Here is a 23,577-nt window from a genome sequence, read left to right as displayed (position 1 = left end):
AGAAAATAATAAATACAGAATATGCGGTCATATTCAATGAAACACACACACACACACACACATATATATATATATATATATATATATATATATATATATATATATATATATATATATATATATATATATATATTATTAAATATGACCGAAAAAGTAAGATTAATAATTCTAACACGAATTCTAACACGAATTTTCTCAATCTTTCGTACATTTCTTTTCACTGTTGGAGGTAAATCAAAAATCAATTCTCCAAAATTCATTTTTATTTCTAGTCTGACGCAACACGAGCGCGTTTCATAAAACTTATTACATTTTCAAAGACTTTAGTTCACAAATACACAACTGAATAGAACTTATGCATCTCAGATTTTATATCTACATTTGAGTGAGGTGGAAGGGGTGATGTGGCATTAACACAAGACAGAACAAGATGTGGCATTAATAGGGTATTAATTTCATCAACACAAGACAGAACAAGAGTATTAATAGGGTATTAATTTCATCAACACAAGACAGAACACGAAACAATGGATATTGAATAGAAGTGTTTGTAGAAAGCCTATTGGTCCATATTTCTTGATGCTTCTATATTGGAGCGGAGTCTTGAGGTGGGTAGAATATAGTTGTGCAATAATTGGCTGTTGATTGCTGGTGTTGACTTCTTGATGTGTAGTGCCTCGCAAACGTCAAGCCGCCTGCTATCGCTGTATCTATCGATGATTTCTGTGTTGTTTACTAGGATTTCTCTGGCGATGGTTTGGTTGTGGGAAGAGATTATGTTCCTTAATGGAGCCCTGTTGCTTATGCATCGTTAAACGCCTAGGAAGAGATGTTGTTGTCTTGCCTATATACTGGGTTTTTTGGAGCTTACAGTCCCCAAGAGGGCATTTGAAGGCATAGACGACGTTAGTCTCTTTTAAAGCGTTCTGTTTTGTGTCTGGAGAGTTTCTCATGAGTAGGCTGGCCGTTTTTCTGGTTTTATAGTAAATCGTCAGTTGTATCCTCTGATTTTTGTCTGTAGGGATAACGTTTCTATTAACAATATCTTTCAGGACCCTTTCCTCCGTTTTATGAGCTGTGGAAAAGAAGTTCCTGTAAAATAGTCTAATAGGGGGTATAGGTGTTGTGTTAGTTGTCTCTTCAGAGGTTGCATGGCTTTTCACTTTCCTTCTTATGATGTCTTCGACGAAACCATTGGAGAAGCCGTTATTGACTAGGACCTGCCTTACCCTACAGAGTTCTTCGTCGACTTGCTTCCATTCTGAGCTGTGGCTGAGAGCACGGTCGACATATGCGTTAACAACACTCCTCTTGTACCTGTCTGGGCAGTCGCTGTTGGCATTTAGGCACATTCCTATGTTTGTTTCCTTAGTGTAGACTGCAGTGTGGAAACCTCCGCCCTTTTCCATGACTGTTACATCTAGAAAGGGCAGCTTCCCATCCTTTCTTTTCACACTGCAGGTTTCCACACTGCAGTCTACACTAAGGAAACAAACATAGGAATGTGCCTAAATGCCAACAGCGACTGCCCAGACAGGTACAAGAGGAGTGTTAACGCATATGTCGACCGTGCTCTCAGCCACAGCTCAGAATGGAAGCAAGTCGACGAAGAACTCTGTAGGGTAAGGCAGGTCCTAGTCAATAACGGCTTCTCCAATGGTTTCGTCGAAGACATCATAAGAAGGAAAGTGAAAAGCCATGCAACCTCTGAAGAGACAACTAACACAACACCTATACCCCCTACAGGCATACCTCAGAATAAGAGTTTAATCCGTTCCTGGAGACGCCTCGCCTTCCGAAAACTCGCATTCCGAAGTGAATTTCCCCATAAGAAATAAAGGGAAATGAATTAATCCGTTCCTGACTACCCCAAAAACCCCACATCAAACTAAATTTTTATACCTAATTCATCTAAATAAACCTACAAAACTCTGTTCCAGTTATTACTTACCTTGCTGTCGAGTGCTGTAAGCGTATGGAAGATGGTGAGGAGGGGGGAGGAGGAGAGGAGTTACTGTTTGGAAGGGGAGTCCCCTTCCATAATCACATCACATAACCCCATGCCTTGTAACACTATGGATACCACTTCTCTTTCTAAATTTTTCAAACCAGCCCCTGCTTGCCTTAAACTCTTTCTTATCTGCATCACTCGTTGCAGGGGTATTCTTTAGAAGGTCTTTGTGCAACACCCTGGCTTTCTCACAAATAATGGCCTCCGAAACACTATCACCCCTCAACTCCTTGTCGTGTATCCAAATTAATAACAACTTTTCCACTTCTTCAAGTATTTGTGGTCTTTGTGCCGTTAATGTTCTTACTCCTTTTGCCACTTTAGCACCCATAATCTTATTTTTCTTCTTAAGTATAGTGCATATTGTTGATGTGGCTTTGTTGTACTGCCTACAAAGTTCAACAACACGTGTACCGTTCTCATGCTTCCGAATGATCTCTTGTTTCTCCTCTATTGTCATCCTCACATGAGCTTTCTGGCCTTTATCCTTACCACTGGATTTCTTGGGACCCATGGTGAGATATATAATAACAAATTGTATAGACAAATCACCAAAAATCCAACAAAACACTGAAAATCCGCGAGAAGAATTGATGTGGGGGTAGTCACTGAGCGCGAGACAATGGTAAACTGAGGGGCGGAGGGGCGACGATCGCCGAACCACCACGCGCTAGGTCGGCCTGTACGCGTATCAACAAACTCGCGTCCCGAAGTAACCCTCGCCTTCTGAGACAAATTTTTGGAGTAAATACTCCTCGCCTTCCGAAAACCTCGCATACAGGGACAATCGCATTCCGAGGTACCACTGTATTAGACTATTTTACAGGAACTTCCTTTCCACAGCTCATAAAACGGAGGAAAGGGTCCTGAAAGATATTGTTAATAGAAACGTTATCCCTACAGACAAAAATCAGAGGATACAACTGACGATTTACTATAAAACCAGAAAAACGGCCAGCCTACTCATGAGAAACTCTCCAGACACAAAACAGAACGCTTTAAAAGAGACTAACGTCGTCTATGCCTTCAAATGCCCTCTTGGGGACTGTAAGCTCCAAAAAACCCAGTATATAGGCAAGACAACAACATCTCTTTCTAGGCGTTTAACGATGCATAAGCAACAGGGCTCCATTAAGGAATATATAATCTCTTCCCACAACCAAACCATCGCCAGAGAAATCCTAGTAAACAACACAGAAATCATCGATAGATACAGCGATAGCAGGCGGCTTGACGTTTGCGAGGCACTACACATCAAGAAGTCAACACCAGCAATCAACAGCCAATTATTGCACAACTATATTCTACCCACCTCAAGACTCCGCTCCAATATAGGAGCATCAAGAAATATGGACCAATAGGCTTTCTACAAACACTTCTATTCAATATCCATTGTTTCGTGTTCTGTCTTGTGTTGATGAAATTAATACCCTATTAATACTCTTGTTCTGTCTTGTGTTGATGAAATTAATACCCTATTAATGCCACATCTTGTTCTGTCTTGTGTTAATGCCACATCACCCCTTCCACCTCACTCAAATGTAGATATAAAATCGGAGATGCGTAAGTTCTATTCAGTTGTGTATTTGTGAACTAAAGTCTTTGAAAATGTAATAAGTTTTACGAAACGCGCTCGTGTCGCGTCAGACTAGAAATAAAAATGAATTTTGGAGAATTGATTTTTGATTTACCTCCAACAGTGAAAAGAAATGTACGAAAGATTGAGAAAATTTGTGTTAGAATTATTAATCTTACTTTTTCGGTCATATTTAATAATATATGTCTACAGGAAAGACTGCTACCAAAATATACTAATATATATATATATATATATATATATATATATATATATATATATATATATATATATATATATATATAATGCGAACAAGCCTGATGGTGGGTAGATTACAAATTCTTGAAGCAATTCACATAAGAATAGAACAACCTACCATGAACACCCAAATCACGGAACTATTTACTCTACCCACCATGAGTGTAAGCACAAGACCAGAACATAACTTTCTCACTTCTCCCTTTTTCTGTTCATTGTCTGCTCCTACGCTCCCTTCCTATCCTCTTCTTATTCCTATTACTATCTCCTTCTCATTCGGTGGTTATAATAGGAGTTGCCTCGTATGGGCCAATAGGCCCTCTGCAGTTCTTATTATTACTACTATCCCCTCTACTACACCTTACTTTGTTGCCAAGAGCATATAAGCAGCAGAATAGCAAATATTAACTAATCTACTTTCAAGTGTGGTCTAGAACACACTTGCGAGATACTGTACCGACTCTCAGTGCGCTCAACTCACACCATTGTTCAGCAAGGTTTCACCTACATACGTCTGTATGCTCGACTAAATATGTGTTACGAACCCGGATCCAGCGTCTGAGCCCGGAGCTTTGACGACCGCGCCATCTGTGGGTCAGCTCCCGAAACCCCCTCCAAACGGACGACGACACCTGGTGAGGACGACGTATACTGGCTACGAGGGCCAGCTTCCAGTCCCGTTCAGCGCTCAGCACAGCCGCTGCTGACCTCTGGTGAGGTGGTGCTCAGACACCAGCGCCATCTATGGAGTGGATAGGTGGGCGTTTGTGTCTGAGCCTGTAAGTGAGGTGCCTTAGTGTGTCCCAGTTATTGATGACGTGTCTGCTTACAGAGTCGACCTGGGACTGCTGTGATGAAGGTTGAGTCAGTCTACCCGAGGCAGCCGTCTCCATACCTTGTGCTTTGCTGCAGCAGCTGTGAAGTCGCTTCCCGGAAGAACACTGTGGTGTTACCCTGTCAGTGGAGTGACAGTAGAAGGATTACCCGGGGCCGACTGCTGGAGACGATCATCCACTGGGGTACTGAGGACAGGAGAGTGATTTGTGATATCACACGAGACTCCTGTCTAGGGCGTTACCCTAATATCGTTCGTGGAGTGGCCTGACCAGCGTTGCGGTTCCGGAACCTGCCAGCAGACCGGCTGGATTTGTGGTTGACGGCCTCCACGGCGGTGCCCCCAGTGGACCTGTGTTTTGGCTGACCTGTGGCCAGGGTAGACTCAACTTCTCAGAAGAATTCGTTGTGAGGCCACGAAGAAGCACCGAGGACTCAGCTCCGAGAGTTTTGCACCAGAGTCTTCAGCAGAAGACAACAATTGTGTATTTTCCCCTGTACAGTGTTAATACCCCTCCCCCTGTGCACTTTTATATACTATTTATTTGGTGATGGGAATAATTATAATCTTAAGTTCTTAACTTTCTTTCCCTACCCCCTTTAAGTTACTTGCGTCACGGATCACATCCCTTGAAAGCCACTACTGGCTTGGGGTCGGATACAACTTCCTCTAACAACATCAGAGTAAGAACCCCGTTGCGTCCCGAGAGGGCCGTAACAATATGCCACATATAATCAGGATTCCTCCCTTATGTTGACCAATCCACACACTAGAAAATGAAGGAATGACGACGTTCATTCGTCCTCCAGCACGGCGAATGGTTGGAAGTCCTTATGATATCTGTAGGCAGTCTTCTCAAAGTCTTCTTACGACCCCTGTCCTTTATGACACTTCAGGACGAATTTTTACTGCTGCTATTTCTATTGAAAGCTTTCTACTCTGCGTATTTCAGCCTCAAATACCTGTTGCCTCCATCTCCCCATTTCTCTCTTTCCTTTCCCCTCTCTCAAGCAATCATGAAATGTGACACCCAAACCTTGCCCAAAACGCTGTGCACATTAATGGGTTTAGGTATTGTATGCACTAGCTCTATCTATAAATCCAACATTATGTTTGTAACTCATCTATGTATGTACATTTACCTGAATAAACATTTTGACTTGATTTTTTACCATCCCAAACAATAAAGCCCAGTACTTGTCCTCCATACCTACTCAACTTTTAAATCACACATCAATACACAACACTCACTTGAGTGTTTAAGGTATTTTATATTGAGAGTATGCATGCCTTTGTATTATGAAATCATATTGATGTGATGTATCATTGAGAATTGGATTTAATCAGAGGGTTCAGTGGTATCCCAGGTGGCATTAATTTTCACAAAGTAGTTGCATGGTGGTCTACAGTGCTAGCTAGAGAGTACCAAGTGAGGGGTTCGAATCCTCCTCTTGGCTACCACTTTTTTTTTTTTTTTTTCCAGTGATAGTTTCAGAGGGCTGAGAAAAACACTGCATGAGGAAAATATTTTAACACTTTCGCGCTCTCCGCAAAGGTCACTCAGCCAACCGAATGTGCGCGCTGCGTTTTTATCGCTTAAGCGTAAAAACAAAAATGTGTATACTCTTTTTACTCTTCTGACCTTAGTTCTCATGCTACGTATTTCATTTTGGTACCAACGTGTTCGCAATAAAATTCTCTAGAAGAACATCAGTAAAAAAAGTCACGAAACGTATAGGGATACCAGCACCAAATAAATAACTACGAAGATGACTCGCCGTGAGCGCCCATCAGCAACAAAATGTTTTTACTCTTGGGATTGTAATCACCTCCACACTTGTTCTACAGCGTTAATTTTGGTATCAATGGACTCGCAATGAAATTCCCAACACGGTGATATGAATATAAGCGTAGAATAATGATTGCGGCCCGCCCGCAAGAGTGTGGGAAGTGGTGAAATTGTTACCCGGTATCGGTGACGGGACGACGCACGGCGCTTTGAAAGTTTATACTTATTTCACTCTCATGACATTAATTTTCTATGTACGTCATTCATTTTTGTGTCAATGTGTTCGCAATAGAATGTTCTATGTGCCCATAGGTAAAAAATATCAACAAAGCGTAAGTTAGAATAGCGCCAAATATAAAACAACGCTGGAACATATCAGTGAGCGTCAAACACACACGAAATGTTTTTACTTTTGTTATGTTTGTCAAGTTTATACTTGTTGCACACAGTTATTTTTGGTTGTATATTGATCGGAATAAAATTCCCTAAACAGACATATGCATATAATACATGAAATGGGGGAAGCATTACCAGTATAAACGGCTAAAGTCACCCACCTGCAACCCGTTTGGGACAAAATACCATTTGATCGAAGTTATCCACACCTTTCATGAACTTATTGTACCATGCAGCCTAGTGGTGAGAAAGAGAGCCTCATAGCGCGCAGTTTAAAACAAACCCAAAGTAAATCGGATAAAAATTGAATTTTATACAAATATTTTAAAAGTTGATATAACTTTATGTCCACTATGCGTTTACGTTAGACGAAACCGGACGCGCCGGCGCGTTCAGATAGAGCGAAAGTGTTAATATAATCCAGTTTTATTGTATTAAAAGACAAAAGTATATGCATATAAAATATTAGTTTAGTTTATTTATTATGCACAACATACCCATCCTGTGAGTGGCAGTGGAAATTTTTAGAGGCACATAATGGGCTTATAAATGAACAACAAAATTCATGTAGTTATAAGAATCTCTGTAACTAAGCAACATAATTTGTGTGGTCAATTCATGTAACCAAGCAACAGGACAAAAGTAAGTAAAAATTTAAAAATTTAAAAGCCTATCTTGTATCTATTTGTTAAACACAGAAATCACAATAGCGTGATGCCTTAAATCTATGATTGAGGTCAGTTGAACTCTCGGTTGGAATTCTTTTGCCTTGTCGTAACACAGTCCATTAAGGCTCGTGTGGGATCCTCTCGGACATAGGTTCGAACCCTCATCATGGCCCTTGTGGATTTGTTCATTTGTATCTATTCATTTTGTAAATACATGTCTTCATCTTCATCACTTTCTAAGAGCTCCAAGAAAGGCTCATAGACCTCATTTGGCTGGTAGGAACTAAATAAATGTTTGGCTTCAGTAAGCTTGTCAGCACATTGCTTTTGACCCTGATTGAGAAGAGCCAATAATCCACGTTTCTCTTCTATTGACAGAATTGGGTTTTCAATGGTGTACTTGTTAGAATCCTGGAATATAATATTTAAAACATCTTAGAGTCAAATATATACTGTACCTATTTAGTTGTACATAATGCAAATATATAAAAGTATAGATTAAGTAAAACAAAAGGATACAAATATTAATAAAAGCCATATTCTCCACAGTACCACTCTTGAAAATGGAAGTGTTTCATAGTTTAAATGTGAAAGGTGATGGCAATATTACTCTGACTAATTGAACACATTTAAGTGAGTTGAGTGTTTTGAAGATCTAAATTGTAAAAAGTATTTTGAATTTCTTACCTTGCAGAGACATGAAGGGAAAGAATCACATTGTAATTCTTGAATATACTCGGGTATTTTGTCCCTTTTCTTTTTGTAGTACTGTAACCATGTTATCATTTCTTGAATGGTTAGTGATTCCTCCTCTCTACATCTCTTCTGGAGCTCAAACTTTTCCACTGCACTTCTTTTTCAGTCAGGGACACTATAATGCAAAATGAAAATACAGTATGTGATTGACAAATTATGATAATGGGAATCATTTGTGAATTAAACATCATTAAAAATTGTATCTATAAAATTTACCTTTAGAAAACAAACTCAATTTAATGGTATTGCAGTCTTTCCATTATAAAAGTACAATTAATACAAATAATATATAAATATTTGAAAATGCTGAGAAAACTAATGAATCATTAGATCTTGTGTAAATACCACTTGTGTTTTGATGAAGCAATAAATTGTGCCATGGAAGGATGCCAGTTAAAACATCTGCTTCAGACAAATCCGGATGGTTCTGATTGTAGATTTTTATGAGATCTCGTAGTTTTTTTTCTCAACTTCATTTTTGTTTCTCAATACAGCTCTCATTTTAGATGAAACTGTAAAGTTTCAGGTTGTTATCAAATATTTGATTTGCACCAATAGTATTTTACATAGAAAAACTAATTTAACAACTGTGTACTGTATTAATATTTAGGTTTCAGTGAACAAACAAAAAAGCAATTAATGTCTACCTGCATAAATGGTAATCTGATTTTTGCGATGCCTTATATTCTCTCCATATGCCTCGATAGTATGCTCAATGTTATTGGCAGAGGATCTGTTATTTAAGGATCTTGCAATGATCAGTAATTCTGATCTCCATTTCTCAATAACAGATTCTGGGACATTAAGCCTGTGAATCTCATTTGAAACTGCTGCAGCTGTCTCTGTGGCCTATTTAAAAATAAATGCCATCATATTTATTGTAAAATTTATGTTCAGAGTTAAAGAAAGTCTTTGGAACTATCCTTAGTGCTTTGTCAAGGTCTGAGTATGTGTTTTTCAGATTCAGACCTTGACAAAGCACCAAGGAGTGTGTGAAAGACTTGGTGTAATTCTTTACATAAATTTCCCAAATACACAAGTGGGTTTTTATCCAATTTTACTTTGTCTATGAGAAGAAAATACCATTAGTGTCTTATAATAAGATTAAAGATAAATAAAAACATGTATATACACTTGATTCATTGTATAGAACAATTGTATATTTATATATAATTCTATATTTTCATTGTATAGAACAATTCATATGTTAATACCTTTCTGAATCTGGCAACTAATGCCCGAGGCATTCCATTAATTTTTCTGTGATTCCAAAAGAGTGCCCCCTCTGTCAGTTCTTCTGTACGCTCTGTGGAAATAAATTTAGTTATTCATTGACATCTTAATACTCTGTCTCAAAATACTGATTGGAAAGTAAAAGGATGATGATATTGATGCTGTCTTAAGTGGAATGAATTAATTGTTATTTCAGAGGAAACAAAGAGCTCAAAAATAGTGGTAGAGTAATAAGATTAAAAATATCAGGATGTGAAAGAAAGCATAAAAACAGGGACAACTTGATTTTTCAAACAAGGATTATACATGTATATGTTGGTTGCATATGAGTATAATGCTACTTTATATGAGCCAAAATGCCTTTCTGCAATTTCCTATATTCTTATATTATTTTATAACATTATCTGGATATATATAACCATCAAATATTACCATTGTACTGATTTGATTGAAAGGTACAAAATTTAGAACTAGATTAAACAAAAATTAACACATACCAGCTTTAAGCATGTTCTTAGTGTTGTTGTTATATCTTGAAAGGTAGGAAAATACTTGCTCTGCCTCCTCCCCAGATGTCAGGCCACTTCCTTCTTGCCACCGCCCTCCATACAAAACCTTTGACATAATAGCATAACTCGTTTGTTAAAAACTACCTACTGTATTAACAATTTGCATTTAACATAGATAAATCCTTACATATAAGAGTTTAAAAGAAATTATATTTTCCAACTTACAGTAAAACGAAGTCAAAATATTATTACAGTATTAGATTATTTACCTGACAATACCAAGAATGTCCTTTGGCATGTAGGACTCCTAAAAAAGGCTTTCCTTGCCCAAGTGAGAACTTCTGTTCTCTTGATGAAATCTTTAAGGCCCATGGCCAGTATTTACAGATGATATCCTGGCATATGAAGGACACATTTTGTAAACAGTTCATTTGCAAATAGTGGGCATAACTGTAGAGCTCTCCCTGATACATATTTAATGCAGCAAGAATAATTCCATGTCGACAGGAAGCCATGCTTATGCCGGTTTCATCCAAACTTCTAAATGAAACAGGTTTATTTTTGGCAGCTTTCAATGTCGACACTCCACACATATGGCTACTCTGTTGGACAAAAGTAAAATTATATATATATATATATATATATATATATATATATATATATATATATATATATATATATATATATATATATATATATATATATATATATATATATGTCGTACCTAGTAGCCAGAACGCACTTCTCAGCCTACTATGCAAGGCCCGATTTGCCTAATAAGCCAAGTTTTCATGAAATAATTGTTTTTCGACTACCTAACCTACCTAACCTAACATAACTTTTTCGGCTACCTAACCTAACCCATAAAGATAGGTTAGGTTAGGTAGGGTTGGTTAGGTTCGGTCATATATCTACGTTAATTTTAACTCCAATTAAAAAAAATTGACCTCATACATAATGAAATGGGTAGCTTTATCATTTCATAAGAAAAAAATTAGAGAAAATATAATAATTCAGGAAAACTTGGCTTATTAGGCAAATCGGGCCCTGAATTGTAGGCTGAGAAGTGCGTTCTGGCTACTAGGTACGACATATATATAAATGAAATTTTTTTTCTAGTATTTTTCATCATTCAATATGCATTCCATATATTTTATAGATTTTTTTGAACATGATATAGTTAGGAACCGTCCAATTAATATACATTATTGATAATGTCTCAAGCTAATATATAAAGGTACTCTTCAAATATTGTATGGGTAAAAACCTGGTATTAGGTCTTAGGTTTCTATTTGAAAACCTATTTTTAGGCTTTCGAACAGATGTAAAAATATTCTTACTTGAGTTTTAAGGTTCTGAATAGTGGAAACGTGATCTTGAACTTCTTTGTCACAAGCGAAGATACCACCAGAATAATATGAGTTTCTGATCCCTCTGGAATGATATTAAATTAATGAATGTTCATTGTGTGAGACATTTTGATGACAGTTAAACATCATTTCACTTAAAACTAATTCAACTACCCAAGCTGGCATTCACATCATAATCCCTCCTATTCTAAATGAATGTATATAGTGAAATAAATATTTTTTAATTAGTAAAGCCTTAGTCCAAATAAAAAAATTCAACTGAAGTTGAAAGGCAAGTAATAAAGGTGTAATCAGTTAACAATTAAAAAAAATCTGATTTAAAGTTGCATGACACTATATAAATATTATACAGTGCTGTGTTTATAGTACTACAAACATATTACTACACCTTACATTATACCTTAACAATAATGAGCAGCATTAAATATTTTAACTTGAATATTTACCTCCCAACTTTGTTGTAACGATACAGTTTCTTGTTGCCATCAATATGTACAGCCACAGGTGTTGTATCACATGCAGGGCACCCCTTGTCAAATTTTCCTTTTATTCTCCCAAGTTGATACTGATGGAAACGCCATTCAAAGAAGACTCTTTTTGTTGTCTCAAAATTGATGGGACCATGCTAAGATGTAAAATGTGTGTAAGTAATTATCAAAAAGTGCCAAGCAGTGACATGTTAAGCAACAGACTATAAATACCTGCAGGAAATGAAAATAAACTTACATGAGCATTACATAAAAAGAGAAATTGTTAAAGATTGGCAATCCATTTCCATTTCTTATGATATTAGACATATATAAAATATATATTTAGAATATTCATGCTATTTATTAATTTAATAATATTTAACCCTATTTCTTAAATAATGACAATGCATTTGCTTAGTAACAAACTTAGTTTTTAAGTTTATACACCAATTTAATACTTGCACTATTAAAACAGTAATGGTATGAAAACTTACACGCCCTCGAGAAGCACCAAATAATTCCAGTGCACTAACTAATGCCTGAAGAGAAGTTCCAGGGCTGCTTCTCTTGAGAAAATGCCAGGAATCCAATAGATTTATGCTGTAGAAAGTGCTACTATTTCTTCCAGTTGAATAAAAACCAGACTGGTGCATGGCTTTCCCAAGTTCTTCATCTACATATCCGCACTTGCACCTAAATATTGGGGTATACAGATCATACCTTCCTGCCCCCCACAAAAAAATAAAAAAAATTGAAGTAAAACAATTTTATTTGGCAAGGGATTCAAGTGTGGCTATCAATATATGTGTAAACCAACCCATAAACAATTCTCTGTATGGTTATAAATACGTATGTGGGTATGTGATATAAATACGTCTTTATAAGTGAAGATACAGTGGTAAAGAGAGTGAAGTATAAATGGTTATAGTGATGAAGACTGTAGCCTGGGTCACCTGAGCAATGCCAGCTACCAATACTAGTATCAAATAAATGTTTCTTAAAGTAACCTACCACTTAAAGTTACAAAGATGCACAAATTATTGGAGCTTAAAGTTGTGAACTTGCTCTCTCTGCAGTTCGGGCAGGAATTAGGTGGATGTGCTGGTACAACAGGCTCTGGTAACAATTAAATTTACAAGATCAGCTATGCAGCAAAATAAATACATGTTTCAATCATTACATTTTAAATTACTAATAATTTTTTTAGCATTAACTGGACATGAAAGATTTATATTTAATAACAAATAAAAATTCATTTATTTAACTAAAAATCTGTAATTAATGAGGTAATCAATAATTAATGAGGAAAATGACCAATACAAAAACTACTAAAAAAATTACATGAACTAAATAAAATTTTAAAACACTGCTTGGTTCAGGATAGAAATATGAGTATAAGAAACAGACTACAGGTACATTACTTACTCCAGTGAATGACATTCCCATCTGAACACACAGTTTGTGTTGGGTCTAAAGGCTCGAAGAACCCATTTTTCCAGCAGAATCGCTGGTGGAAAGGCATTACAAAATGCTGCTGCTGATCACATTTATGACACAAAAAATGAAAGCAGTCTTCACATTTTATGCTTGCCTCACAACTTCTACACTGTACACAACATTTGCCTGGTTTTCCAAAAAATAATGTAATTATGTACTTTGAATGGTAATACTGGATTTAGAAATATTGTATACCAAGTTTAAAAATGACAAACATCTAAGTGTATTCAGAGATTGACATTAATCATGCATTTCATAATTACATTGAAATTTATCCATAATTACACACTAAAGATGTTATTTACCTTTATCTGGAACACCCAACTTCGACAATGTCCAGCTAAACAACATTGACCTACGTTCTCCCCATTTAATCTCACTATTTTTTCTTCTTTTTTGCCAATCAGAAATGCTTGCTTGAGAATCATAAATTTCCTCCAGTTCTGCAGCAAGTACTTTGAAATATGGGATTCTAAATTAGTCAGGAAAATCTTCAAGAGCAAATAGATGTAATAAATAAAAGTGTATTTTATACATATTATATAAGCATCTAGAACAACTGACAGCTTTCAGTAATGTGTTAGACTATGATATATATATATATATATAGTAGATACTAGGTACTAAGATTATATTACATTTCATAGTTCAAATAGGGACGTACCAGAATTCAATGATTTTGGTGTTTGTTCTGCAGCTGGTAAATATGTTTGAGTATATGTTGGTACACTAGTTGAGAAGTTAGAACTTTGAATGTGTGGAGGTGAAAGAGAAGCAGGCAGAAGGGCTGTTTGGCAGAAAATCAACCTTTAAGTATAGTAATTCCACAACACTTTATCTATTTTTAATTTGTAAACTATCTACATTTTTTTGCTGTCTATGACCATCGCTGCCCCTATCTCCACCGAACACCAGTGTATTTGCGGCTATGCAAGGGCAGACCAATATGGCAGCCATGGCCTAATCTGTCATAAGACACAAGGAAAGATTGCCAGATATGAAGCAGTCAATGACATCAAAAAAAGTTTGGCTAGTTTGGTTCAGATGTAATACAAACAAAGAGCAACGGTTTCAAGTTCAACAAACCAAAATGTAGGGCTGACAACAGGAAATTATTTTTGACCCAGAGGGTTATTAACACATGGAACTGCCTACCCACCAGAGCTGTAACTGCCAAAACTGTGCTAAATTTCTAAATATACCCAAAAAAAGATTATAAAGGCAAATGGGGGGAATTTTGACAAGCCACGGGCTTCCTGTACTCTTCTAGGCTACTAGAGTTTGTGGCATTCAGGTAAATATCTGTTTTCAAAGGAGAAGTTGACTATAACCTTGGATTATCTATAAACAAATTTTGAATAATAAAACACCAAAAACCTAAATAATTTTAAGTCTGAGGCAAAATGAAATCTACACTAGCAATTAAACCTATCATTATACTATGATATAGGAACACACAAACATGGGTCATGGAATAAATAACTAAATAAAAAATTACCTTCTGATAAGTTTGAACGTTGTGTTTGATTGATTTCAATAATCCTGCAGTAATTTTCTCCTTTTCCTTTCTTGTTTGAAGGCTTCAGATAATTTAGGTCCTCAATATTTAAACTTCGCTTCATATATTCACATTTTTTCTGGAGAGCTGAGTTTATTTTCAAATATTCACGATGAAGGTTCTCTTTAGCTAAAATTGCTAGTGTCTGGAGACCTTCTATTAAAAAAATATACATTCTCAATAGGATACATTATAACTGTAGCAAGAGAAGCTACATTAAATGTTTTGATGTAATTGTCTAAACCAATGATCAAAGTGATAGAAATTATAATGGGATGATGGATTTCAAGCCAATTATGCTGAGCATAGAAAAAAAATTCTGTTGTTATAGTTAAAACAAAGACTTACTGTATTACACAAGGTTGTAAACTTTGATATTAATGTATTATAAAGGCCATAATCAAATGATTTTATACACAATACCATCATTATTGTCCGGAGTTATTCTTGGTACATCTGGTAAGTAGATAGTTTTCAGGAGCCAAGAACGAATCTGCCAAAAAAATATTGGACGTTGTACATTCCAATTTGTTACAATAATAATAATAATAATAATAATTTTTATTTAGGTAAGGTACATACATAAAGAGATTTTACAAAGTTTGTTGGCTTTATAGATAGAGCTAGTACATACAATGCCTAAAGCCACTATTACGCAAAGCGTTTCGGGCAGATAGCCTAGTACTGCATACTATATACAAATTAAAATATACTGCATACATACTGTATATACTGTATACATACTGTATATACTGTATACATACTGTATACTGTATACATACTGCATACAATAGCCTAGTACTGCATACTAATACAAATTAAAAAACAAATTGGAAATAATAGCTAGGCTAACCTAACACAATGACATAACATAACACATCTTTATTTGTAATTTTGTCAAAAGCTGATTAAATGTTTTTTTACCTGCTAGTATGCTGGCTGGGGTCGATCTTCCAGGCATATTTATTCTACTGACTTGTGGTCTTAATGCTGCCGCAGTAAAAGGATTTGTGACAGACATTGTACTGCTTTCTGTATCATCTACCTATTACAAATACAATTATTTATTCAGGTAAAGTACATACATACAAGGTAAGATACAAAAGTAGATGGATTTATAGATAGAGCTAGTACATACAATGCCTAAAGCCACTATTACGCAAAGTGTTTCGGGCAGGAAAAACACTAAGACTAAAACTTAATACTAAAAGAGATTAAAGTATAAATTGTGTTGAGAAAAAATAAGAAAAAAATGGAAAAAAAGGGAGGGGGGAGGGTGAAACATGGCAGAAAAAAAATAAAATACAATTTGGTCAACAAACAGCATTGTTTTAAATAGAAGAGATGGGTTGACATTTTGGGGGTGAGGTAGGTTACATTGAGTTAATTAGGTATACTTAGTTTTTAACTTAAACTGGTTGGGAGAGGTACAGTCTTTAACATAATTAGGAAGGCCACATTCGAGGTCCCTTGATTTGTAAAGCATTTCTAGTTTAACTAAGTCGTACTCTTGGAATATCAAATAGGTATTTGTTTCTGGTGTGGTGCTCATGGGATCTGTTACAACCTTCTAGGAAGCTTATTATAAAAAACATAATTGATAAAAACAACATGCTGCATACTAAAAACGTATTGTAATGTGTTTACCAATATGCAGTAAAATATATTCTTCCTACACATAACAAGCAAAACTTTAATACTGCAACAAGTTTTTGAAAATTATTTAACTAAACAGCAATGAAACATTTGCATTCTTTTCAATTAGTAAAATATTACATATGAAGGAATTATTAACATAAATGCCGAGAAAACTTTACATACCATACCCAAATCTAGGATCTTCTTCTTCTTGATAGTAGGTGCAGTTTGCATGAAGGATTTGTTCTCCCGATGACTGCAAAATCTAGGATCACGTGTGTTATTGTTTTTGAACGAATGATCACATGTTTACATTCATTGCGATGAAACTAACAACTTTTAATTATATACAGCTTTTTATATCAACTGTTTTACTTAAATTATTTTCTGTTATAGGTTCTAAATATAACTAATATATGCTTCTTTCTTATGCCATTTGTAATTAATGTCATAAAGCTTTATCATCTGAATGCACCAAACTGTGCCTTTTCATATTTCCAAACTGAAGTCGAACACCCGAATATGAATATATCCATGAAAACTGAATCACGTCCTACTATTTGGAGAATTGTTAGTTCTTTTTCATACTAATATGTCTAGTTTGTGTCATATAAGTATTCATCCCGATGGTTGGTAAATATTGGTGAAACAGAAGAATAAAAGTCAAACATCTGTTAACTTTAATTTTAAAGTACTGTATAGCTGGAAAATATCAAGGCAAACCTTCGACAATCTGCCGATTTCCTTTCCTCTTCAAGGCTACTATTGTTAGTGTCTGTCACGGTAAACCTATGTAAAATCGGAATTTTTTTTTCAACAGGACCCTGCACTAGAGCTGATGTTGGGAGACGCTCTGCTTCGTGGCTGATGGATTAATATTTGACTGTTGGTCAGGACTTGAGCATTGTTAATTACAGTTACACTCTGTTGGAGCACTAGACGGTCAATGGTCGTCATTCTTCTTTATGATAGGTTCAGTTTATTGTTTAGTCACGGGAGACATCTCCCGTCAGGCAGGGTGCGATCGCACCTCCACAGATCTCCAGTATCATCTATTGATACTGGTAATGGCTCAGAGAGGGCATCCACTTACGAGCTATTCAAGGCTGTGCCACCTTTTGGGTGGCTTAATCTTCATCAATCACCAATGAATCAATCTATTGTTTAGTGGCCAGTATTATTCAGTTTATTGGCCAGTGCGTTGGCATCAGTTCTCATTGACGAACGAGCAAAAATTAGAAGGATTTAAATAGTTATCTCATTCCTTCTTTCCTTTGAATGTCAGTGACTGTGCTTCTGCTATGCTTAATTGCCTCAAAAGCGGCCAATTTTCATGATACCTTAAATTATAAAGGCAAAATTTGGGCCGAGTATACAAGTATAAGCAAAATTGACTGAGTATCTGCAAAAATTAAGAAAAGAAAACAGCACACCCGTTACATTAAAGAAAACGTATTCCTCGTTTCGGGGAGAATATTCTAGGGAGGCCAGCCGGTAACTGGAACAGCCCGATAAGTGCATTTATGTACTAAATACGTAAGTATGAAAATGTACTTATTACACTTAGTATTAAAACGTACTGTCTATTTGGAGGATGGGTTGTCAGGTAAGATATATTTTATTCAGACAGCCACTGAGTCCACCACTTTAGTGCCTTCTACCCTGTGACGTCACAGATTCATGGCACATTGTTTTGATTTGTCATGAGGCTGGAGTATTCATTCCATGACTTTGTTGGACATATCGGCTGTGGACAGCACGCGGGACTTGTGATCCTGTGGTCCTGGGTTCGATCCCAGGCGCCGGCGAGAAACAATGGGCAGAGTTTCTTTCACCCTATGTCCCTGTTACCTAGCAGTAAAATAGGTACCTGGGTGTTAGTCAGCTGTCACGGGCTGCTTCCTGGGGGTGGAGGCCTGGTCGAGGACCGGGCCGTGGGGACACTAAAATTATTATTATATTATTATTATTATAAAAAGCCCCGAAATCATCTCAAGATACCCTAATGTCCCCAAATCCTCCTAGCATTGCGTAAGTAATGAAGAAATATGGTATATTTACTTACTATAATGTTGGTGTTACACGCAGAACATGATCAAACCTATTTTTACTCTGAAATAATCTAATTTCATAACGAAATTAGAAGTAAATATGTGGGAGGTGACGCCATAGGAAGTCGACGGTCCAAGCGACAATTTTGTGGAGCGACTTATCCAAGATATATGGTTGCCTGGAGAGTGTTTGCTGCCATGTCAGGCTCTTGTACACAGTGATCCAGTCGTCGCACTTCTTGGCTCAAATTGTCGCAAATTTAATTGGTGATATTAACAAGTAGAATGTGTATTTATAATAATATTTCATAAACAGCCACTAAATATTTAATATTTATTAAAAAAAAAATGTCTGGAAGTTAAATCAACTCCACAGGACAATAAATTTGTTATATAGATACTAACATTCGTTGGTATGTGTTCGCTATTTACACCACTCATGTCCTTTTCGTTCATAGAACACCGAACCCTACACGCTCTCTGATATATTGCTTAATTAATAAAGATTCACAAATAAAGATTATATTTGTATATGTTATCAGAAAGGCAGAGATAAAATAGTTTTTGTGAATCCATCACAGAGATTATACCTTATTAAAGAGGAAAAATATTCATATTTTAAACAAGGCTTCTTGGCCGACGCTCTCCCTATCAATGGGAACTATGATCTTTCGAAGATCAATATTAATTTAATCTAGATATTGTAATAAACGAAGTTTTCAATGTCATCAGAAAGACATATAAGCTGTATGTTAATACTTTGGCATAAATATAACTGAAGTGAAAGTGAAGATATATGCCTTTTTATAGTTACTTGATGGCTTGCTCAGGGAGTGTGAAGGCCTGCACACAAGCCAATCAATTTTATTATTAATTTGCATATATGAAAAGTAACATCATAGGTCTTTGTCAAAATAAAGACAGATGTAGACGATAATGTAACTACAAGGAAAACAAATTTTAAATGAAAGCAATGGTTAAATAAATAGCCAATACTACACCATCGCCGGTGTCTGGACAAATGAACAGTCGCATTAGGTGAAATTAAATGTTCTCAACCATTTCTGTCCCGCCCAGGATTCTTGATTGTGCGTTGAGAACAATTCAATTGCATTCTTTATTATGCACCCCATAGTTCAAGTTCAAGTATGTTTATTGAGATAAGCAAGAAATACATCTCAAAGGGATAGATTAGCTTAGGCTATTTCTACCCCCCTCTACTTAAAGTCCCTCAAGGGGCGCACAGATTCAGTGAGTACAAATAGACAAATAACATTACAAGAATCCCATTTAACATTGCAGGTTAATATAGTAAGTACAGCATATAATTGTTACACTCTTGGGGCAAAATTCTTGTAGCTCCTAAGTATACTGTCTATCATACCATTATCACACATCCAAACAATTTGATGTGGTACACGATTTATTTCCTTATTTCTATAGTTTTCAATAAGTTGACACTCTAATACATAATGTTCTAAGGTGTGGGCGTGCGGCACACTACATAATTTACACTCCTTATCTTTTTCACTGACATCAACACTGTATTGCCAGATATATTTATATCCTAATCTTAATCTCATGTAAATTGAATCCTTCCAAGTAGACTTTCCTTTACCATAAGTGAAGGATGAATTTGTATTTATTATTGAATAATTCTTAAGTGTGTTACTACTGTCCACCATTGCCATTCTCTTTATCATTTCTTCACCCTCTTGGATCATCTTGATTCTTGTTTTTATTTGTTTCAAGGTTAACTGACATACAACATCAACATCGTGAAGATCAGGGCAGAGACCATTATCAATTGTCTACAGATGACGCAGAACGCCTCACAGCAACAGACTCAAGAAATCACTTGTGTGATAATGGACAAGATCGTGCAGCAGACCACAGTTACACAAGAAATAGACAGTCTGAGACAAGACAAAGCACAAGAGGACAAACAACGCAACATGGACATACAGACTACCAACAACAGTCGGCTAGTCAAGACACCAGAACATCAACATTTACAAAAGCAACTGCAAGAAACAGTGACCACCCAAGATCAACAGAATCTTACAACACAAGAGACAGACAACAACAGCCAATGCAGTCTGATATGCAACAACACCAACAAAGACGTATTGAACAGCAGAGATGCACAGGTTCCAACAACACAAGAAACAGCCACGAGCAATCATTGCAGTCCGACATGCAGCAATATTAACAACAAAGTGATGGACCACAGTTATGCACAGATTCCAACAATGCTGGGGATGACCATGAACAATCAATGCAGTTCGATTTGCAGCGACACGACTTGCGAGGTGGAGAATATAGAGGTCGATCCTGAAGAGGAGTTCTCGTAGAAGAGGCAACACCAACCGAAACCGTCGTCTGGCCATTACGAATACTGCAGTGGAACATACAAGGTCTTGGAATTAAAAGTCACACACTTCAGGAGGCTGCAATCAGCACGAAAGCAGATATAATCGTTTTGGAAGAAACTCTTTTCCCAGCCACGAAATCCTTCAGATTAGCTGGATGTCAGCACTATGTTATACCGTATGAGCAGGGGAGACAGAGGATTAACCCTTCAATTGCGCATCGCATCATATGATGCTTTGACCGACTTGCAGTAAATTGTGCATCGCATCATGTGATGCTTTGGAGTACTACGCAAGATTTAAACGGTTCGCGGATACACGGGGTTCACCACACCTTCATCAGGGCTCTTGTAAACAGACGCCATTTTTTATAAAAATCGTGGGCCAAACTCCCGGGTGTTATTGGCCTCAGTATTGAATGAGCAACCAAGCCTGACACACGCAGCATGAGCTAACAGCACTGCTGTTCAGCTTGTGACCACATCATCGCCTAAAAATGCCAAAATATACTTGTTCATGCTATTATGTAGCGATGATATTATTACAGAAGACCCCTGACTGTGATAAAACTGACCAGGGTTCTGATAATAGCAGGGTTGTGGTGATATTTAGCACCGTGCTGCATGGAGGGAGGAGTAATGCAGTAGGAGGGAGGGTGGTGGCGATGTCTTCTGACTGTGTGTGGCCACCTTTTTTTGACTGCACTCACCATACCAGCTTAGTGGTTCGCTATGGTGAACACAAATGTAGATACTTATATATAACGTGTGTATAGAGGGTATAAACAGCAAGAGAAGGTTGGGAGCCGCCATTTTGGTGAGGGCGGTGGCATTGTCTGCACGATGCCACCGTGCAGACGACGGTGTTGTTTACTGGTTACCACGATGGTCTTTGGGCACCATACCAGTTTATTTGTAAAAGTATGGTGAATAAAACAGGTAGATATTTATATATATAATGTATATAGCGAAATATATATATTATATATATATATGTATATAGCGTAATAACACCACACAGTATTGTTGGAGGAGAAATATTAGTGTGTCTGGCCTTGAGGGCGGCAGCCATCAGCTGACTGTGTGAGGTCCTAGTACGTCTTTGTGACTTTACTCACCATACAAGCTTAGATGTACAGTTATGGTGAACAAAACATGTAGATACTTATATATAACGTCTGTATATAGTGAATTATAGCAAAAACATTATTGTGGGAGGAGAATGTGGGTGAGTCAGATGACTGGAGGGAGGGCGGGAGTGGCTGGCTGGTACACGGCGGTCACTCCTCCTTACTTTTTGACTCATAATAGCTACTTAGTGGTTCGCTATAGTGAACAAAACATGCAGATACTTATATATAACCTGTGCTTATAGTGTAATAACCGACAAAGTATTTGTTCACTGATTGATGAACATAATTGAATCAACAATATGCACACCATATTTTTGAGTACAGCGATGATTCACTGATGATGATTGAAATAATTGGGTAATTATCTCTGTGGCAACTCCGGCCTGACAGCTGGCGATCAACAGACCGCCTGGGACGAATGCTGAGTCAGCGCCTATTTTTTGCCAGAATTCCCCGCCCTATACCGGGCAATATATGCCACTTACGATTTTTTATTATTTTTCCCATGATCAGTGAACACAAATTAACAGGTTAGGAAGAAAAAATAATTTTTTTTTTTTTTTTTTTTGGTATGCGCCTGTGGGTGTCAAATGGTATAAAGCTATGCGCCATTTAAGGGTTAATGACCCTAGTCAGGAACACCATACCCAGCAAGAAAATAGACCCATTTTCATGTGGGGATGGAGTAGAGGTATTAGCAGTAACAGTGAATAAGGCTAATATTGAGCTCCTCATATACAACGTTTACAAGCCCCTAGACGTAAACTAGAAGCAGAGGCAGTGCTTGCCTTGGCCACGCAGGAAAACGTAATTATTGCTGGGGATTTTAATGCTCATCATCAAGAGTTAGGTGCGACTGGGCGCCATTTAGCTGCAGCTCTGCGAGAAGTACTGTCTCCACTCGATCATCCGGACTATATGGGAAGGACCCCCAGCCGGATTATCACATTTTTCGGATAATGGTACTTTTTTACCTACGAGTCCAAAAGTGACCATTTCCAACTATTTTTATACTACAAACAACATAATTTGAATTGCCTTGCCACATACAATTATTAAATATTCAACTAGAAACCTCAACTTACCTTGTTGGTGTTCGTCTTCTTGATTGATGCCACACATCTTGAAGTTAAAAATTCTTAACAATTTACGTAACCTATACTAACACAACACTAAAATTAACACTTAAAATTACTGTACAGTTCATTAAGCTAAGTTAGTTTTGACTGCCAGCTGCTGAAGCCTCACTGGTTGAGGGCATGTGGGTTGCCTGTGAGGCCTCACTTGTTGAAGGTGCTTGCTTGCACCTCACTTGTTGAAGCGCTTGCATGCCCTCACTTGTTGAAAGCGCTTGGCTTGCCTGTGGCGCGTCACTTGTTGAAAGCGCTTGGCTTGCCTGTGGCGCGTCACTTGTTGAAAGCGCTTGGTTTGCCTATAATGCCTCACTTGTTGAAGGAG

General features: G+C 37.0%; 1 protein-coding gene and 1 pseudogene across 1 annotated transcript; one reads left to right on the top strand and one right to left on the bottom strand.

Annotated features, from left to right (window-relative positions):
• The window catches only part of LOC123747185 (zinc finger protein 84-like), a 152,892-nt pseudogene that overhangs the window by 23,037 nt on the left and 106,278 nt on the right, over positions 1 to 23,577 (top strand).
• Positions 8,926 to 16,003, bottom strand: LOC123747153 (uncharacterized). Its single transcript, XM_045729173.2, has 9 exons — positions 15,851 to 16,003; positions 14,867 to 15,082; positions 12,366 to 12,595; positions 11,848 to 12,026; positions 11,372 to 11,465; positions 10,301 to 10,633; positions 10,020 to 10,137; positions 9,504 to 9,595; positions 8,926 to 9,138 (listed from the first exon to the last, which is right to left on the bottom strand). Exons 1-9 carry the CDS (start codon positions 15,945 to 15,947, stop codon positions 8,926 to 8,928), a joined length of 1,572 nt encoding a protein of 523 aa, XP_045585129.2. The 5' UTR covers positions 15,948 to 16,003.

This window comes from Procambarus clarkii, chromosome 77 (assembly GCF_040958095.1).
Source record: "Procambarus clarkii isolate CNS0578487 chromosome 77, FALCON_Pclarkii_2.0, whole genome shotgun sequence".
NCBI classification, from domain to species: Eukaryota; Metazoa; Arthropoda; class Malacostraca; order Decapoda; family Cambaridae; genus Procambarus; species Procambarus clarkii.
This window is presented reverse-complemented; position numbering and strand designations above follow the sequence as displayed.

Bases quoted from the DNA above. Each gene is read 5' to 3' on its own strand.
- LOC123747153 (XM_045729173.2), bottom strand. From the start codon at position 15,947: ATGTCTGTCACAAATCCTTTTACTGCGGCAGCATTAAGACCACAAGTC. The intron at 9,596-10,019 runs GTATGTGTTAAT...TTATTTCCACAG, and splicing joins TAAGAACATGCTTAAAGCTG to AGCGTACAGAAGAACTGACA. The intron at 9,139-9,503 runs GTATTAACATAT...ATTTTTAAATAG, and splicing joins TAGTTGCCAGATTCAGAAAG to GCCACAGAGACAGCTGCAGC.